The 21,531-nt window shown below is 40.8% G+C and overlaps 2 protein-coding genes across 13 annotated transcripts in view; both read right to left on the bottom strand.

Moving 5' to 3' along the window:
* Positions 1–21,531, bottom strand: part of LOC100882515 (uncharacterized) — a 54,622-nt gene that overhangs the window by 11,830 nt on the left and 21,261 nt on the right. Inside the window, exons 5-6 of one of the 12 annotated variants that reach the window (XM_076533574.1) lie at positions 10,736–11,808; positions 6,598–6,734 (exon numbers count right to left, since the gene is read on the bottom strand). The exons of 2 other annotated variants lie outside the window; for them this stretch is intronic. In XM_076533574.1, the coding sequence (XP_076389689.1) occupies positions 6,715–6,734; positions 10,736–11,808 (1,093 nt within the window). In that variant the 3' untranslated portion in view covers positions 6,598–6,714. Of the gene's footprint in view, positions 1–214; positions 4,436–4,637; positions 6,735–7,152; positions 9,589–9,801; positions 11,809–12,809; positions 14,048–15,478; positions 17,481–18,246; positions 21,426–21,531 lie in introns of those variants that run through there. 9 more of the 12 variants (XM_076533575.1, XM_076533572.1, XM_076533565.1 and 6 more) reach the window with 9 other exon arrangements.
* The window catches only part of LOC100876314 (uncharacterized), a 57,865-nt gene that overhangs the window by 23,787 nt on the left and 12,547 nt on the right, over positions 1–21,531 (bottom strand). The window lies entirely within an intron of this gene.

Below are 21,531 nucleotides of genomic sequence, written 5' to 3'. Positions count from 1 at the left end.
ATATAGGTAATAAGGTTATGGTCGAATGGAAAGGCGAGTAGAATAATGGTCAACGTGTGGGGCACGTTGTGTCAAAAGGAACTTACAATTGTAGGCTTATTGTTGGGTCGGTGAGCGATTAAATACCGATAAATTCATCCCCCTCGTCAATACACATTTCACTGTAATGAAACGGATGATTAAAGTGTTATCGTTCAACGCAACACCTCTCAGGTTTCAACTTAATATCGAATATATTACATAAGAAATGATTTTTGTATGTTTTACAAAGTCTTACAAACAGAACAGTTCAACAATCATTTGCGTCTTATCTTGTGTGAACATAGACAACAGGGTCGAGAGAAATTTTTATAAGTAGTTCACCCTACAAATGTTAGAATTTACAAAGAAAAACCCGAACAATATCTTTCAAGTATTCTACAGGGCATACATAATTTCTCTTCGTAGAAACATTCAATCTTCGCGGACAATATTACACGTTACAGTGATGCTATCGTGCTAGAAAAATAGTACAACTGATGGACTATCGTTTACAAGTAACCTGGTATTACGCAAACCCTTAATATGTTAACCTCGAACACGAACAATAATTAGAAAAGAAATCAAGGTTTTAAACTCTATTAATATTTCATTGATAATATAAAACTTGTTATCACTGTGACTGCTAACGCGTTAACCACAACAAAAAAATGTGTCACTGAAATCAGCACCTGTTAACCCTTTCGCTCCAAAGACCGTATATATACGTCCTCGAAAAATGGAGGTTTAGTTATAAAGAATATATTATATATATTCAATAGAAGAATGCACGCTCTACTACGAACGTATATATACGATCTTGTACAGTGGCGATGGAACGTATATATACGTACCTGGAGACACTCGAATGAACACGTATTTATACTAGTTTAATAGTGGACGTTGGAACGTATATATTCGTTCGCAAAGCATATAAGAAAAATGGACATTCTTAAGATCGTATATATACGCTCTTGCAAAGTGGACATTTCGGATTGTATATATATGCTCTCCAAATAGTAGACATACCTAAACATAGGTACACAGTTAGAAAGTGGACGCTCAATTTCTAAGGTCGTACATATACGACGTCGAAGAGTGGACGTTCAGTTTCTAAAATCATATATATACGTTCTCAAACAATTGGCACTCAGGTAAGATTGTACATATACAACTCTATATAGTGGATGAAGATCGTATATATACGTCTTTAAAAGTACACAGAATATTTGTACGGTCCAGGAGAATGGATATCCAGTTACGAGAAATGTACACATATATGCGTTGCAATAGGGGACAGTAAAATCCTACGGACGTATATATTCGGTCGTACAAAGCGATTGGAAACGTATATATGCGTTTCGGGTAAGTAGACACTAAAATGTATCCATGAAAGGTGGACGTTGAAACGTATACATACGACTTCATAAAATGGACGTTCAAACGTATATATACGGTCCAAAAGAGATGATTTAATTGGAATTGCTACATAAATATACGAGTTTGAAAAATAAGTCTCATCAACAGTTGAGTAAAGTGAACAGTTTGACTTAAACATACATCCTCATATGCTTGAACGAATATATACGTAACCAAACTGTAAATGCTTATACATATACGCTTAAGAATCAAAACTTCGGTATGAAAATCGTATATATATGTTCTCAAATAGTAATCACTCAATTGTGAGAATCGTATATATACGACTTCGAAGAGTAAGCACTCAAACGTACACTACCGCTCATAAGTATGTGGACACTTACATTTTCTTGAATTTCGGATATATATTATACGTTTTTATTATTAACCAAAATCGTTCATAAATTCTAGTATTAATATGAATGTAATGTATTATAATATTACGAAATTATCAATTTATTTATTCAACTTTCTGAAATAAATATATGTGTTATTTTGCGTTGCGCGCGTAGAGTTTGTGGGTCTTTTCTCTGTCAGTTTGCAATGATTGCATCGCTTAAGTGAGGTCTGTTGCCTTCTCAAGACTAACGTAAACATTTGTAAACATGATTATATAGCCAGGATGCCACGACACGAAAATGCGAAAATTACATCACACGGTGGATATGTTAACGAAAGGAAAATTTAAACATATTTTATCACTATCGGTAAAATATTTAACAAATTATTATTACAATATGTTGTCTAACACTGGAGGAAGTGGAATACATACACGATAAACAAATAATTCAAAGATATCACAATGTTTTCGGGCATCTAAAAAAATTGAAGAAGTGTCCACATACTTTTGAGCGGTAGTGTATATATGCGATTTCAAGAAATAGTCGCTCCAGCATATATCAGCGTAAACTCAATTCCAACGCAAATATACGCGCACAGCACACACGCAACGCCTTCAAAGAACAATCGTATATATACGCCTAGGAAAAGTGAAAGCTTAGGTACGAAAATCATATATGCACGCCCTGGAAAAACAGTCACCAACCCATAAATCTACGCCAAAAATAACATTTTCAAGAACATTAAAATAAATTACACTGGTTCCAAGAAATAATTCTAATTACTATAATAAACATGATCACAAGATTTATAAAAGAAAATTGCTTATAATCAACGAGTATAATAACGTCGTCAACACGCTCCATTCACATCACAATCATACCAAAGCGAAAGGGTTAGATCAATCACACGGTTACGATTCACTGTACATTATTCTTTCCGAGGGTCCTAGGACCCAGACGTTCAGGAACATCAAGGATCTCATTTGTTCATAACGTCCTGCAGTATGTGGTCGATGAAGATTCTCGGAAGCGGCGGATGCGATCCAGGATGCGACTTCCTGTGGCTGATCAAGCCAGGCTTCTGTGTGAAGGCCTTCCCGCATATGTCGCAGACGTACGGCCTAACCCCGGTGTGTATCAGCAGATGCTGCTTCATGGCCGTCCTCCGAGCGAACGACTTGCTGCAGATCGTGCAATTGTACGGTTTATCTCCGGTGTGAACTCTCATGTGCACCTTCAGCCTGCTGTTCCTGGAGAAGGTCTTCCCGCACTCCTCGCACATCACGGCCTTCCTGTTCTCGTGCTGCTTGATCAGATGCTCGTTCAGGTTCTCCTGGGTGACCATTCGCCTCTTGCACAAATGGCACTCGTACTGGGCCTTGTAATGAGCGAACTTCTGATGCACGTACAACGAATTACTGTTTGGACAGGTTTTACCGCAGACGTCGCACATGACGGGCTGTTCCTTGTGGCTGAAGCGTATGTGGTTGGTCAGGTCGCCTTTCACCTTGAACTTCTTGCCGCAAATCTCGCAGGAGAACTTGAAGTCGTTGGTGTGTTTCCTGGCTACATGCACTCTCAGCTCGTATTTGTTCTTGTTCTTGTAGTCGCACTGGGCGCAGTAGAACAACTGTGGCTGGCCATCTTCCGTGAGAGGTTTAGGTGGTCTGTGCTTCCTCTTCCTGTGCGAATACAGGGACGACTTCTTGTTGGTCTTAAACGGACACTCGTTGCAGAAATACACCTCAGCTACGTCCACCTTGTGCCTGCGTTTATGCGAGTACAGGGTGCTCCTCTTCGAGCACGTGAAGTCGCACAAGTCACAGTGTTCCACAGGATCCTTGTCGAAGTTCTTGTCGTCCTCTGGTTCTGATATCACCTCGTCCTTGCAGTCGAACTCTGACGATGTGCACGAGTCAACTAGAGGATCCTTTGCTTCTTCTGGGCTTTTCTTCACCTCAACTTTGACGTCACGCTTCATCTGCGTCCTCTTCTTCTTCTCATCAGTCTTCCGGTGCGTCTGAACCACGTGGGATACCAAAGCACCCCTCTTCTTGCTGACAAAGCTACACACGTTGCACTTGAAGTACTTCGTCTTCGCGTTCCTGTGTTTCTCCATGTGCTTCGCCAACGTGGAGTAATCGTTGCATTTCAAGTCGCAGATTATGCACGAGATCTCTAAATGTTTCTTCTTCATGTGGATGGTGATGGTGGACTTCCTGTTGCAGCTGAAGCTGCAGCACATGCAGACGTACTTCATCTTTTCTGGGGTTTTCAGAGACTTCTGTTTGATTAGTTTTCCCGATTTTAGCTGATTCTTCGCACGCAGACGTTTCTTGCGTATCCACGAGTGCAGTTTGTGGAACATTTTGTGTTTGCTCAGCATGCTCTCGGTAGGGAACTTGATCCCACACTTGTTGCACGTGTAGTAATCGATGCTCACTTCGCAGAGGTGTATCAGAGAACCCGAAACGTAAGAATTCGTCTCGCAATTCGTTTTCTGAACGTCTTTATGTGGCACTTCCTCCATCTTTAAGAAAATAGTCGTTTCGGAGCTCTCTTCGAGTTTCACTGTGTGGACCTGCTGCGTCGGGACGGAGTGTTCTGTAAGTTGACCGGAAGTTCCGATGGTCATCTTCTTGCAGCTGACAGGATCCCTAAAACAAAATGGAAAGAGTTCGATTAATTTTAACGAAATGTACATCGGTCTCGGGTACATGAACGTTACTTACTGTAGATCTAAGATGTCTTTAACGGATGCTTATGCGATTTTATTCGATAAAAGTATTGGGTTTGAAATGAACTTTCGCGTTGCGCACTATTGTCTTGGTTACAAATTGGTCTTTATTCTTTTGTGTATTGGATGTACGAATTTTATTAAATATGTGAACATCGAATGAAATTGGGTACAGTTAAATTATAAATTAGTCTTGAAACCTGAGTACATTTTTTTCGTACTTGAAGGCATCGGTATATTTTTAAAATTATTACATTGGAGAGCATTTCCTTGGTAAAATGGCCTGAAGATTTGTTGGTTATTTGGTACATTTTACACCAAAATGTACCTACAAAACAATGCACCTAAATGTACTTTTGTTAAGTTTTCATGTACGAAAACATGTTCTATCTAAAAAGTATAACAAAAACATCCACATGTGACATGCTTCATCCCAACATTTAAAACAACAAAATCACAAATTAAAAGTGCAGTCACATCTTATGTGACTCTGTATGTACAAGTTATTCCAGTCTTCTAAAAAACGAATATGCACAACTTTAACAACCGAAGTGAATTGCTATCGTATTTTAAAATAATCCAATGATTTTACAGAGTGATTTCAGTGCTTGTTATAGTTGTACTAAATCGGTGTATCAGTCGTGCATTCCGTTCTTAAGTACTTAATACTAACTTTTATCCGCATTTTAAAATATATGATCGTCATATCTCATCACATACATATTTTTATAAAACATTATGTACTCTCATTCTTGAACTCAGCAATTCGATCTCAGATCCACGTTCACAGCTAGTACGTTTAATTAATCGCAATGGCACAAAGTTGTGTGAACAAAAACACTCGTGCGAGTACAAGTTTCGAGCATACGAAAAACTTATATATTAGATTGGCAACTAAATTTGCAACCACATTTATTCCACAAAATCTCCAGCTATAAATTTTCAATCAAAACTCCAAATATAAATCAACATCTTATACCTATTTTTCCACTTCTCAAATTCTTATACCTCAATTTTCAATCAAACATAGGTTCACAAATTTACTTGCCAACAAGTACCTAATTTTCCTTATCTAATCACTACGTTACAAAGAAATCTCCGCTCGAAATTCAGTCACAATCTGTCCATCCAATTCAGCAACGTTCCTCTTCTTCCCCAGAGGCACCGGTGGCGACGACAGGTGAGCATCAGGATGCTTCCTCCGATGCTCTATCATATAATACCTCCTCTTAAAAGACTGTCCACAAAGATCACAGATATGTGGCCTCTCCGCCGAGTGCGTCAGCAGATGCGTGTTTCTCATATGCGACGTTCTGAAGTTCTTCTTACAAATATGACAAGTATACGGTTTGACCCCAGTGTGTGTAGTCGTGTGTGTCGCCAGGTACCTCTTCGAGGCGAACACCTTGCCGCAATCCTTGCACTCGTACGTTCTGCTGTGCTGCTGCATGTGGTTGTCCAGGTTCTCCTGCGTGAGTAGCCTCTTATTGCAAACGCTGCATTGAAACTTGTACTCGTTCAAGTGGGCCACCTTCCTATGCTTGTACAGCGAGTAATTGCTAGTATAAAATTTTCCGCAAACGTCGCACATGTGCTGGGAGTTGCTGTGAGTGCCAACGTGGAACTTCAAGTCCCACTCCATCTTGAAACGCTTGCCGCAGTGCTCGCAGGCGAACTTGTAGTCGTCCGTGTGTCTTCTGATGTAGTGCGACTTCAGGTTGTTCTTCGTTTTCGTTCGATAGTCGCATTTGTCGCAGCAGTGCAGCAAACTCGAGTCGACCTCCTGGTGAACCAGCTTGTGGGCCTTCAGGTCGCATTTGTACTTGAACGTCTTGTCGCAGGTCTGGCACTTGAACGGCCGATGGAAACTGTGCTTGCTGGTGATGTGTCGGAGAATCTTACTCTTCTGTTCGAATGTTGTTTGACAAATGTCGCAGGTGTACGTGCCGTCGTGAAGCTTTTTATAGAGATCTTCCTGCTGCGGATTGCTCTGTAATTTAGCTGAACAATCGTTAGGTAGTTTCTTGCTGGTTGAACGGATCGAAGACTTCTTTTCTTCCCGCTGAACACTTCCTTCTTTTGTTTCGTAGTGTCTGTTACTTTTGCGTCTGCGGATTTTCGAAACTCGTAAGAGTCTTCTTCTCTGGAGGAAGGCTGGTTTGCGTGCTTTTGAATCTTCTTGGCTACCGAGCTTCTGATTTATGAGCTGCGGCGATCTCCTAAAACACGAATGAAACGAGTAAGTACAGGAGGTTATTGCGGACGAATTTAAGGAGCACTCTTCCGTTTAAAACTTGAGCAAGCTAATTTTCATTGCAATTAACAAGAATTTAATCCTGATTTTCTGAAGTATTCACCGAATAACCTACTAAATAAAATTGAAAATTACATAAATATGCACCGATTGATTCTTGAAATCATTTAACTCAGAAAAGTAATCAGGTTTATAACTTTGTAGTAATCCAAATAATCGTCGATGTCTGCTCTGATGAAAACTCTTCCTTGCTGCTTCTATTTTAACAATATTCGCATAACAAAGATTGTCAACCTAAAAATGAGAAAGACTCGTTAATCGAAAATAATTCCATTAACTTTGTTTCACGATATTTTATTTTTCTAAAAAACTCGAAGCAAACGATAGTGATACTTTCCTTTATTGGAAGAAAATTAAAGAGAAATTAAAATTACCATTTGGTGTACAATCGGAGATCGTTGTTACATGAATCAAACATTGTGAAATAAAATAATTGCATCGGTTTGCTTTTTATTCCGTACGTCAAACGAGCTTCATATACAATCTTTTGTACATTCAGACATAATGTAAAAAATGCTCGACTATAAACATGGAAAAAGATCGTAGATTGCACTACGCTGTTTTATCAATTAAAAGCTGTAAATTAGTTCTACGGTTAATCGAGTTTAATCGTTGAAAAATTATTCTCCTGTACAATATTGATACAGCTTTTATGAGCTAGGTATATTTTACATGAACGTACACGTGTGAACATGTATTTTTTTTCAAATTTACAAACGATATAAATTTCTTTCGCAAGAATACCATTGTCTATATTACAATTCTCTCGTTACACTTACGAATATTCACATGCATAAAAAAGCTATGGTCTTGTAGATTTATGATGTATTCTTATTTATTATTTATGGTCATATTTTCTGAGTTAACGCATTGTATCGGAAGAAGTCTTATAAACGAAAGATTGCACTAAGCTATATCGTACAGTAGCTGCAAATGAATCAAGATTCTAAAATCTGAAAGAAGATTCAAAAAATTGCTGTGATTTTCATGCATTGAAATAAACGCTACCGAAGTGCATCGCAACAGAAATATATTTTCTTCCTGCTTTTACAAGTATCATATACTTTGAAATAAATCCGTAAGCTACGAAATTAATATTTTGCAAATTTGTACGAATTTACAAAACTTCATCGTTTGAATCGAATCAACGAACAATTTCAAACGCGCCACTTTTATAAATAAAAAAGACAATAGAAGGATAAACAAGGCTTATACTAAACAACGCTAAAATCGAAGAAAACCAAAATCTATCTGTCGAAAAAAGTCGGCGAAGTGTCTACAGGTCAAAATACGAACAAGTTGTAAAAAAAGATCGTATTCTCGCAAATATAAAAAGAATTGCAAAGGTTCTCCAAATCCTTCCACAATCATCGATGCAAGAACTTACTCCACTGAAGATCAAGTCCCATACGTCCCTCGTGCACGACATAACAAAAACGTAGTCGAATTCATTCGAAATACAACAATTCAACAAAACACTCGATTCGCACAATCTTCAAATGTACATACAAAAAGTCTCGAATCACCAGGAGATCGTTCACCTCCACGTCTATCATTACATTAAAAAAGTGTACAAAATCTGGTCACGGACCAATTGTCCCGTTATCTACTTGCCGCTCTTGTTCACGATGATCTTGTCCTGAACACCATGAAGAAGGTTCGTGATCTTGATGGGTGGTGGTGGTGGGTGCACCCCGGGGTGCTTCCTGCGGTGCAGCATCATAGGGGACCTCTGCGTGAAACTCTGACCACATATGTCGCAGACGTATGGCCGTTCGCCCACATGAGTCAGTAAATGAATCTTCTGCGAGCTCAGACAACCGAACGTTTTCCCACAAATCGCGCACAGGTACGACTTCTCTCCAGAATGCGTTCTCAGATGTTTGGTCAGGCCGTACTTGCTCTTGAACTCCATACCGCACTGCTCGCACACGTACTTGATCTTGTGCAGCTCCATGTGGTTCTCCAGGTTCTTCTGGGACTTGAACTTCTTCTTGCAGGTCTGGCACTGGAAGAGCTTCACCTTCGTCTTGTGCTTGTAGTGCTTGTGAAAGTAGAGGGAGCTCTTGCTGGGATAGGAGGAGCCGCAGATGTCGCACACGCAGGACTCCGCGTCGTGGTCCTTCACGTGGGTCGTGTAGTCCGACTGCACCTTGAACATCTTGCCGCACTGCTCGCACTTGTAGTTGTAGTCTTGAGTGTGCTTACGGATGTAGTGGATCTTCAGGTACGGTTTAGTGCGGGCCTTGAAGTCGCACATGCTGCACGCGTGCAGGGTCAACGGCTCGTCGTGCACCTCCATGTGCCGGGATAGATGGGCGGTGGTCTTGAAAGCTTTGCTGCAGATGGCGCATTTGTGTGGCCGCGAGTTGCTGTGCTTCAGCATGTGCCTGGTGTGCTTGCTCTTACGATCGAACGTCGCCAGACAGATCTCGCAGGTGTGCAGCTTCTTCAGGGTACCGTATTTCGCCATGTTCGTGTACGGGTACATGTGCTTTTCGTCTTGCAACTTCTTCCGGAAGTCCAACGGCACGTCTTCGAGTTCGTCGGACGACTCGTCGACCCTCACGGAGTTGGCTCTCGGCCTCTCTTCGGTACGACTGGTCTTCGGGGCCGATTTCGGAGCCTGAGCGACCGCTTCTCCGCTCGGTGGTGGTTCCTTCATCATGAACATGCTCAGCGACGTTGGTATCCGAAAGTAATTGTCCTCTAGTTTTACTATCAGAAAAGTTGGAGCGAGGGGGTCTAGCGCATTGTACCTAAAAAAGCATAAAGCTAGTTAGTCGATTTCGAAACGGGACAGCATGGTTTTTTTATTTTGCATCGCTAACACACGAGCATGCACTGGCGTGTGTTTCGCTCGAAAAAGGCGAACCTTTTTTTTTTTGGAGAACTTGGCACTTGGTAAGTTTCAGAAAATATTTCTTCTGTTAGATCCAGTAGGTGTAAAGTTTTTTTTTTTTCGTTTAATGTTTTGGTTATAATCACTTTATTAGCGAACTTGCGTACAATTCATCTGCGGGAGAAACAGGTGTTCGTTTTTTGTAATAAGGCAGTGGAGAATGATCGTGATTACAATGATGTTTCAAATTGTATCTAAAATTAAACCTGTATTTTCTTTTGTACGAAATATATCCGCTCCGACAATTTTATTAATCATTTCGTACGGAAATATTGCACGTTACAAAGAGAGAAGCGAAATACAAATACTGAGATTTATGCTTTGAATCGCATACTCAAAATGATCGAATTTTATTTCTGTTTTCGTACACTGTTAATCGTATCGCTTAAGCAACCTTAAAATGATTAAGTAACGTATGTATATGATAAAATGTATTTGTATGAACGTGAATAAAGATTTAAAATTAAAATATCACTAATTACATTTTAATTGCTATGGCTGTATCCTGAGAAACAGTGCTCCGTGTATGTATATACAAATATACATAAAAACAAGTTCTACAAATCCTAATAATTTTAACGAGTCTCATATTACTGTAAATCATAGAAATTTAGATTCTACTTAATTTCATTCAAGATTAACACAATTTTCAATGATTTGGAAGCACTTAGCAGATCTTCGAAATACTTATAAACCTGATTTCTTGCAGTGAAACAAGAATACCGTTACAAAAATACTACATATCGATTGCTTAATATCATATCAGTCGTTAACTAAACGTCTCTCTAAATTCTCCTTCGATTACCTGAACGTTCTACCTTAAAAAGTAAGAACTTCTCCTCGTGCCATAATCCTGGAGTCGCATCTACCAATCTCCCATGTCAAATATCTACATCAATAACGATCTCGAACAAAATCCTACATCGAATATCTAAAGGTAACTCGTTCAACAAAATTCCAGAACAATCATAACCGCTCATCGCTGCTCCTATCTACGTGATCACCTTGCATGTTCTGCAAGTAACTCTTGGCCACTTCGGCAACGTGCGGAGGTGTCCACTGCATGGGCGGCAGGGGTCCAGGATGCTGTCTCCTGTGCCTCAGCATACTAGAACGTTGAGTGAAGTCCTCTTCGCAAATGTCACACTTGTAGGGTCGTACTCCGGCATGGGTCAACACGTGCTGATAAAAATTACTGGTACACGCGAAAGTTTTCTGACAGATGGTGCAGAGATAACTCTTCGGCTGACGGTGCTTCAGCTTCCTGTGATTTATCAGTTCCTGACTGTTGCTGTGTTTCTGGCCACACTCCTCGCACTTGAAGCCTTCCTCGTGCAGCCTCAGGTGATTGTCCAAAATGATCCTCTGACGGAACTTTTTGTTGCAGAGATGGCAAGCGTGCTCGTATTTCAGTTCTTTGTTCCGTTTGCGATGCTTCCACTCGTGACCGCTCACGTCGATCACCGTTTTACCACAGAACCGGCAAACCTGGGGCTCCGAGTTGTGCGCCTTCTTCACGTGCAGGGTCAGATCTGTCTTCACTTTGTAGCTGCGTCCGCAATGCTCGCACACGAACTTCGACTCGTCATCGCCGCTGTGGACGCGTAGGTTGTGTCTCTTCACGCTGTATCTCTTCTTGAACTTCGCGTTGCAGATGTCGCACTTGAAGAAGTAGTCCGGCTGATGGATCACCTTGTGCTTCTCCAACGCCCGTTCGGTTTGATAGGCCTTCTTGCAGTCATTGCACTTGTATGGCTTGCGATGAACGAACGCGACGTGGTCCTCCACTATCAAGGCACTGCTGAAGTGTTTGCCGCAAAACGGACAGATGTTCTTGATCTTCTCGAGGACCTCGTCCACCTCCGCTTCGGCCTTCTGCGAAGCTGATCCTGCAGCCACTTGAGAGCTTTCTTTGTTCTGGTCCTTGATCACTTCGAGAGGGTCTTTCGATTGATTCGAATTGGTCGCAGTTTTAGACTTTCCGGCGGTTTCGTTGTCTTCAGGTTTGGCCGCGACAACTATTAAGTAGTAAGACGAACTTGGGTCTTGGTTTATTCGCTGTCTTGGAATTGGTACTCTGAAACAAAGATATAGCATGTCAGTGCGCCAAAGGCTTGCGAACGTACGCTGAATGTTACGGTTTAGAAAATATTTGGCGAGACGAGTGATTTTTTACGAATGGTTTCTTCTACGTTTATGGAACCTGACGAGAGCTTTGAAGTATACTGAAATTGTAACTTACTTTATCGTGTAAACTGTGTCGTTTATGAAAATAGGAATTTAATCACTCTTGTATTGAAACACGAGAAACGATGAGCTTAATATGTACTACTGTTTTATAAATATGTTACAAGGTTTGTTTTATTGGTTTCGTGTTATATTACAGGGACCTGCTTCATAAAACATGAAGCTTAATTTGAGGTGGTCTTGGTATATGTACAATTATTTTTAACTTGTGTTCGTTGTATTTTACTATGGAAATCATTTCAGTTAGAAATCATCTTTAAAAAATGTCTTATTGTATTTTGTTCATTAGCTGAACTTAATGACGTTAAATACTACAGACTTTAAAATGAACTGCAGATAAACAGACTATAGATAAAAAAAGTGTTATCTGAAAAAATTAAGGTACTCTTGGTATTCAAAAAAGAAAAATACTTCAGCAACTTCTGAATAAAAGTTAGAAAACTTTTCTGGAACATTTGCAAAAATTTGTCCAATTAACGATCAAATATTGATCGTCCAACTTGTCTCAAAAATCGTGGAATTACGATGGACACCATATTGTAAATAGAATATAGCGGTATCTTTTCAGAAGAGAGATTGACGAAAAATAAATTCTAACCTAAGCACAGTAAAGATTAGAAAAATACTGTAATGTAAAGAAATTGCAACATAAAAAATGAAGTTGCGTAAAGAAGTAAAAATTACAAAGATCTATTTGCAACAGACCTTCGTGTATTTTCTGAGCAAATAAGCCTTCCTAACATCAACAAACGTGATCAATCATAACCTACAATGACCAATACTCGTTGATGTAGTAAAAAGAATCCTTACAGCTTCCTCAAACACACTAACCCTTTTGCAAAATTTTCTTAGCAATTTCCGCGATTTTCATGGGCACAGTGACCGCCGGAAGGTTGCTTTCAGGATGGCTCTTCTTCCGGTGCTTCAGCATACTATTCCTCTGCGTGAAAGTCTCATCGCAGATGTCGCACTTGTACGGTTTCACGCCAGCATGAGTTAGCACATGAGTGTAGAAATTGCTTCGCGAGTTGAACTTCTTCGTGCAGAACGTGCACGATATTCGAAGTTTATGCTTCAGCTCTTTGTGTTTATCCCGGTCAGCAGGATGGGAGAATCTCTCGTCGCACTCGGTGCACTTGAAGCCCTCTTTGTGCAGCAGCAAATGGTTATCCAATTTAATAGAATTTTTAAACCTCTTGTCACACAAATTACAATGATACTGAAACGTGAGTCTCCTGGCTCTCTTCTCGTGTCTCCTCTCGTGTTCCTCCACATCCTTCACGGTCCTACCGCAGTATTTGCAAATGGACGTCTCTCCCGTGTCCGTGTGGTTCCTCTTCACGTGAATGGTCAACTCGTGCTTCAGTTTGTACTGTTTCTGGCAGTAGTTGCAGGTGAACTTCGCTTCCAGACCGCTGTGTACTCGCAGATGATGAAGCTTTAATCCAGGTTTTCGCTTGAATCTCATGTGGCAGATGTCGCATTCGAGGTACGAGTCGTCCTCGTGCGACTTCTCGTGCTCCTTCAGGGCCACGTTCGAGTAGTAACCTTTGTTGCACTTGCTACAGACGAACGACTTCACGTGGATCTTCCTGAGGTGCCTGCGCATCTGCTCTTCGTTGTCGAAATTTTTCTGACACACAGGACAGATGTTCCTCAAGTTCTCCAGTATCTCGTCCGTCTCTTCCTTCTGTGTGTCTTTCTCGGATACCTCTTCTTTCTGCGTCTTCGTTTTCTTCTTCTGTTGCGGTCTCTTCGGCTTCTGTTTCTCTTCAGCTTCTTGGTCCACCGCGATTTCGTTAGATACAGGTTCGTCCTTGATGTGAATTGGAAGCAGTATGGCTTCGAACGGATTCGTATCTCTTTCTACAGGTACTGCAGTGTTCTCCTCGATTTTTAGAGGATCGCTAGGCGTGCTTGTAATGTGCCACGAATTCAGCGTTGCGTCACTGTTCACTTTCTTTCTCTCTAAGGTGTCGTCCCTTTCAATTTTCCTGGGCATTTTATTCTTTCTATTTCCATGAGAGGAAAGAAGCTGCCGTTTCGAGTTCTGAGCAGAAATCGCTGACCTGAAACATCGATTCGTTTAATCAGTCGTAAGCAAAGATCGATTAGACCTAATTAATGAAAAACACTTGTACAAACTTCGGTAATATTCTCTTTTCTGCTTACTTTGTTCTTACAGAAAGGGAACAAGAGGGAAACATGAACAATTAAACGATTTTTAGAAATGATTTAATCGAAGGAACGGAAAGACCAGTACAAGTAACAAATGCACGGATTATATAATCACTGAATAGTTCAATTAACACTTTGACTGTCGACCTTTAATATTAATATTTATATTCTTAACGTAATGTAATCATTTCATTCATTTAGGCAGTCAAAGTGTTAATGTGATTTCAACATTTTACTTACAATAACAATGTCACGGTTTCATGAAAACGATTCTGTTGTATCCACCGTACTTTACAAAAACTTTCCATTATATGTATCGTGAAGTATGGACACTTTTGATGCTTGTGACCTGAGTATTATCGCTGGTAACAAATAGTTCGACGTGGTTGAAAAGTTTCAAAAATGTGTAGATTTTACGTGAAAAGTGCACTAATGAACTGAAGGTAATACTGTCTTCTGATAAGTATGGGTGCATGAAAATTAGTTAGTGTATACATCAATGATGGGCTGGACAAATACTCACTGGAGAGTATACACAACGTGGAGAAAGTATATGTTTGCAGAGGAAAAAATTTTAAACTTTCAAACTTTTCAATTTTCATTTCAATATCGCAAGTCCATAGATCTTTAAATTTTCAGATATTCAAATTTATAAACTTTCACACATAAAAATTGAAAACCTTCATAACTGAGAAATATGAAAATTTAGGAATGTAGTACTAAAAATGAACAACCTAGAAATATACAAAATTCACGAACAAAACTGTCAAATTTCTGCAGACGCCCATCACTGGTTTATACAATACATACATTGTAAATACAATCAACATGTCAGGCGAATTAGTTCGAAACAATGACAAAGTTTAAACTAATAAATAAACTATATAAATTTCAAAAACCTTATACGAATGTGGGAAATCCGCCTCTTCAAAAATGATTAACACGTCAAGCGCCACGTCAATTACTGACAATACAAAATAAACCTAAATTACATTCTACTAATAAATAAATGTTTCTTACAGAAGAATTTAATGGGACTCGTTAAAACACGGTAAACATAAAAACGGTTGTCCTTCGCAGGTATCACAAAATGTGGCAACCTTCTTGCACAATTTTCTGGCCATTTTTCTACCGGACAATGTCGCATTTTTTTCGTAACATAGTTTACAATATCTTCGCACTTTCGAGACTTTTCCAGGTCTCTTATGGAGTTTGTGTTGCGATGAAGACGGAGACCGCGGGCCAAACAGAAAGGAAGGCAGAATCGGCGTGACGCTTAACGTGTTAAGATGGAGACTGAAAAATATAGGAAAAGTTACATTTAGTAAACTTACCAAAATATAAGGAAAATAGTTTGTAACTTTATCAATCACTTTTCAAGATAATTTATAATAAATAAAAAATGCAGTTTCCGTGTTTACAGATTAAATTGAAAAATGATCAATAAGTTTATCAAATATACTCTTTCCCATATTTTCCTCCATTCAATTTCAAAAAGACAGAAACACGTCATGCAACATTTATAAAATGTCGCCGACCAAGTCTCACATTCAGTTTCACTCAAGAACACATTCAACAAATCCATCATTCTAAACACATACTAAGCATCATATAATACAACTTACAAAATAAAATTTTGAGTAACTCCGCGAAAGTCCTAACATCTTTTACAAACATCCTTAACCTAATTACATTAAACAAAGAACCGTCTATTGCGTTTCATTGCACTTCCCAGTTCACAAAGTCAAATGTTCGTTCAGTTCCAGCTTGCTGAGCGACAAAGGTGGAGGCGGTGGATGATTTCCAGGATGTTTGCGTCGATGACCCATCATGCTACTCCGCTGCGTGAAACTCTGTCCACAAAGATCACAAACGTAAGGTCTCTCCCCGGTGTGCGTGAACTGGTGCACTCTAAGCGCGTTGGTCCTCGAGAAGGTCTTCAAACAGACCTTGCACTGATAAGGTCGTTCACCAGTATGCATCCGCAGATGCAACTTCAAAGAATAATTATTAGCAAAGTTCTTGCTACAAAGATGACACACGAAGGTGTGCGAGTGCACAGCCGCATGACTACGAAGGTTCTGTTCGTTCGCGTAAGTTTTGCCGCAGGTGTCACATTTGTATCTGTTCATCCTTTCCTCGGCTAGGACGTGTCGATAGAAGTCCTTCTTCGACTGGAAGTTCTTTTCACACAGCGTCCTCAACATGCTGGGCTGACTGCGATCGTTGTGTTTCTTCAGCAAATGGTTGGCCAGTCTGTTCAGCAGCTTGAAGTCTTTAGGGCAGTGATCGCAACGGTACCGAGAGGTGCCTTTATTCACCTCCTCCTCGTGCGTCGCTTCGTGGTGCAGTATGTTCTTCACGGCTCTCCCACAGAACCTGCAGATGTACTCCGGGTTCATGTGGGTCCTGTCGATGTGGATGCTCAGGTCGTGCTTCAATTTAAAGCACCTGCCGCAGTAGTCGCAGGTGAACTTCGGGTCCAGACTGCTGTGCTCGCGGACATAGTGGTTCTTCAGCCCCACGTTGGTCTTGTACCTTAAATTACAAACGGAGCACTGCAGGAACGAGGCACCCACATGGGTCTTCTGGTGTTTCTCGAGGGCCTGCTCGGACATACACCTCTTCTGACACTTGTCACAGCTGTACCGCTTCCGGTGGCTCCGACGGACATGCTTCTGCATCTCGTGTTCGTCCTTGAAGCACTTCTGACACAACGGACAACTGTTCCTCAGGGTCTGGTCCATCACTTCGAAATTGTCCTCGGATTCATTTCCTGGGCTGTCCGACTTGGCCTCCTCGTCCAAAAACTGCTCCACTTTTACGTTCACCTCCTCGACGGCCCTTGTTTCCTGTTTCTCTTCTTTTGGATCTGCCTCCTTGCTCTCCTTTCCAGTTTCTTTGACGTCGTCAACGTTCTCCAGAAGCTTCGACTCGATCGTAATCGGCACCGTCACCTTCCTGATCTCATACGACACCGAACCATCGCTGCTCTGAAACGGTACCAGTACACTTTTGATCATGTTTAACCCAGTTTTGTCCCTCACTTCGACAGGTACCAACATGTTCCTGATCTGCTGCGTCACTGGGTCCCTAACGGGCACTAAAACAGTTTTCACGGCATCCGTTGTCCAGTCTTCGTTCACCTTGCGAGCTACCACTTCTCTTTCGAGCTGATCGTCCTCTTCCGCTTCTTCGTCCTCGGAGTCTCTTTCCACTTTCATCACCAACGTACTAAAGCGATCTTCACTGGTAGCTGCAACAGTTTTTCTCTCGATTGGCACCCGGTCTTTCGTACCCTGGCCCAGAGATGCTTTCGACCTCCTGAAACATCGATTCGTTTAGTCAGTCGTAAGAAGGATTCGATATTCGTTGTTTAAGACTCTTGGCGAGTCGACACAATCGCAGAACCGTTTTCGCAAGGCTACTGGATCGGATCCAGTGTTGGCAGTGTTTCAAGGACGGGATATGGATTTGTCGTCAGTTTGCTAGAATAGTGATACAACTGAGAAATATACATTTTTCAGATAAATTGATTATTTCATTCGATGGAGATTGTATATTTTTCTTTTGTGATTTGATGAACAGTCATTAGGTCAGATTATGATATTCTTTAGGTAACAAAATACTGATATAGATTTTTGTAAAGGATCTTCTAGCTTAGTCTAGCATAATCTTGATTTCAACATAGCTCTTCAACGGTCAATGTCACATATTTGTGGCTCTTTTTTTTTTAATTTTTATCTTATCTTCAAATGTTCATCAATAAAATTAGTGCATTCATGGTGTACATAAAATTAGTGCATTCAAGGACAATTTAAAAACAGTTCCACCTATAACAATACTTGACAATCTTAAAGTCTACATGTACTTTAATTTAAAAATGAAAAATTTCTATATTTCCAAATTTTTTTAATTTGAATTTAACAATTGTTGAGCAATAAAAATTGTATGCACGAAAACTCTACCCTGGGCATTTTATGTTGGACCTCACTGAGTTGGACCTCTTAATAACTTCAAGTGTTTTGTACATATATCACTTTTCTAGCAAATGGACGATATAGAGAAGTCCAGAGTGAAAACGATGGTGCAATTTCTGAAAAGGATTTAATTGAAGGAACAAAGAATTCAGTACAGGCGATAAGTGTTTCGAACATTGCACTGAAACAATCTCTGACCCCGTGATTAATATGAATTTACAATCGATGCTACTTACATCGGTAAAATGTGTCACAGCTTCTAGAACAACCAACGTTAATGGAACTCGCTTACATTCTCTCTCTTACACAAAACTCGAGACGAATCCAATTACATATTTAACGATCTATCGCCTTCTAATTTCCACTGTTCCAATTCCTACCTTAATTTCGTTTGTTGCATCTTACAGTAACCGTTTGCTTAAGTACATACGATTATGTACACTCTCGTGCGATAAACGCGATTCGGTGTAATGCATTATTTCGCCGGTGTAAATCAATAAGCACCTCGGAAAGCAAATTTTTGCCGATGTAATTCGCACAAATATCGTACGATACCTTTTACGTCCATCGAATATATTTTATTTAATGAGAACAAGTGATTGTACAAAGTAATATTTGATTTTTATTTAGTTTGTGAATTTTTAATTATAATTCCACGTTATGATAGCAATTTCGTTTACAATGGCGGATGAAATATGAATTTTACAATGCAATTTGACCCTTCCATTTTTTAGTTTGTCCGCAATTATATTAATTATATCACAAACAGAATTCGAACTAAAATAATTATTGCAGTATTTCATTTTTTTCATTCTAGAAGTTTATTAATAATACATCGCAAAAATAGGTTTTGTTTGTTTTTAAATTTAGAACAATTGTGACATGGGGGTTGAAAGAGTTAATCGAACAAAACGTTTGAAATTAAAATTCCAATATGATAACTTGATTCTATATATTATTTTATATCTTCATCTATTAAGAATGTACGTTCGAAAATATTCGGAGATCGGACAGAACCAATATATTTTTCATCATACTTCTGATTCTTAAGATTTCTACATTATATAATTTCTTTTTAAACTTAAAAATTTGAAGGTTTTACAATGTCTGAATTCGTACATTAAAAATCTGTAATTAATCCAAAACTTCATGAATTTAAAAATCTCTAAATTTTTACAGAAGTTGAAGCCTGCAACGATGAGCCATCATATCGGTTCAACAGAGTCATCCACATAAACTCTACACCCCAGTTAATTCCCTAAATGAAATGAGTCTGATATAAGTTTAAAAACAAATTTTTTACCAACATTTGAGATACCATTGCTAAAACTCAAACAATTAGAACATTCACATTTTGTCAGTATTTATATTCATTTCTGAGATATTGGCTGATCGTCGCACATCTGTTCTGCAGTAAACATTATTTTCTGATATGTGCTTTTACAGTGCCTTCGCATTTTCGAACAATCGTTTAACTCTGAGGACGTAAAAGGGAACGATACCGTTGCTACCAATCCTATTTGTCGCAATTTTATTAATCCCTAATTAACACTTAACGTACAGTCGACCTTCACAGACCCCTCCACGCAACAAAACGCCAACCTCTCGTCGCAGCGAGCCCATGCAACCGCGAAGGTGTAACAATTGCTTAAAGTAAAATGATCGTAACGTAATCCGAAACAATAAAACCAACTGCGATCGAATTCGGCTCGAAAGAACATCGTGAAAAACTGCAGCAAGCATCGAAACATGTAACATTAAACGAGTAATACAATCGCAATCGCAGATGCATCGAACGACACCATGAACCATGATAAAACGAACGTATATTATTCAACAATTCCCCATCAGTCCGTTCGTTTCGTCGGCAATCACAGAGAAACCGGCCATTCGTCGAACAGTGAATGTCTGCACAATGATGAGCACCAAAGAGCTTGTGGATCCGTTTCAGAGTTCTACCCTCGACGATGAAGGCACTCTTGCGAATTAAACGCAGGTGGATTTCTGGTGAGCCGTCAGGTTGCCCTGGCAGGAGAAGCCACGGTTGCAGATCTGACAGACGTAAGGTCGTTCTCCCGTGTGTCCTCGCCTGTGGATCGTCAAGGTGGACCTCTGGGAGAACGCCTTCGGGCACTGGTCACATTTGTACGGTTTTTCTCCGGTGTGCACCCTCCTGTGCATTCTCAGGTTCTCCGAATCGGTGAATCCCTTGCCACAGATATCGCAGACGTACGGTTTCTCGCCGGTGTGGATGCGTCTGTGCTTCTTCAGGTGCTCCGCGCTGCTCAGACTCTTGCCACAGTAGTCGCAGAGGTACAGCTTGGTGGGATTGTGGCTCTCTTTGTGACGGAACAGGGATCTCTTCGTGGCTAGGACTCGACCACAAATATCGCAGGCGGTGCTGGTCACCTTGTTGGCCTTCATCTCCGGATGCATGCGCCTGCAGTGAGCCGACAACTGTCGTCTCAGGTAGAAGGCGCTGTTGCACAACTGGCAGACAAACGGCTGGTCTCCGGAGTGGATGTTATAGTGCTCCTGCAGGTCTATCGCTTTGCGGAAACGTTTGTCGCAGTCGTTGCACTTGAAGGGCAGGTCGGCCTTGTCCGTGTGCCGCAGCATGTGTATGCTCAGTGCTGCCAACACGGTGGTCTCGTAGTCGCACTCCTTGCACACGTAGCTGGGGTAGAAGTGCGTCTTCTCGTGCCTAGTCAGGTCACGGAACAAACGGAACTTCTTGGGACAGTGTTTGCAGGTTAGGTCGCCCACGGTGTGTCGCATCAGATGCTTCTGGTAATTGCTTTTATGCCGGAACACCTTGTTGCACGTTTTACAGTGGAACTCTAGTTCTGTCTTCTCCTTCTTCACCTTCAGATTGGACGAACGGTTGACGACCGAACCGCTGCCTCCTTTGCGACCACTCTTGCGGCTCGCGTGTTTCTTCATGTGCTTCCGCAAGTTCACGTACGTTCGGAACACGCGTCCACACTGGGCGCAGGTGTTCTTGCGTTTACCCTTATGCTCGATCTCGTGATTGTCCAGCAAGGCTTGTGACGCGAAGAACACGCCGCAGAGCTTGCAGTGGTACGCCAGTGGTAGATCCTCTTCGTCGTCCTCGTCGTTCACCTCCTGCTTGATGAAATTCTGCGGCTGGCTGTTGGCCGGCGTCGTGTCGTTACCCGTCGCTGATGTAGGGCTTTTCTTGGCCGCGTCCGTATTGGTGTCCTTTTTCACCAGCTCGAGCTTCGTCAACATTGCCATCGGATAATAGTCTTCGGACGTGCGGTCGTACCTGAAATGTAAAAATTTGAAGGGCCACATCAGTATCGAGCATCCTGATTGCGAGATCACGTCGTCTTTCTGCGCTAGGACACGACGAAAGTCCAGAGCGAAATCGC

Source organism: Megachile rotundata, chromosome 7 (assembly GCF_050947335.1).
Source record: "Megachile rotundata isolate GNS110a chromosome 7, iyMegRotu1, whole genome shotgun sequence".
NCBI classification, from domain to species: Eukaryota; Metazoa; Arthropoda; class Insecta; order Hymenoptera; family Megachilidae; genus Megachile; species Megachile rotundata.
Note: the sequence above shows the minus strand (reverse complement) of the source record. Positions and strands in the feature narration are given on the sequence as shown.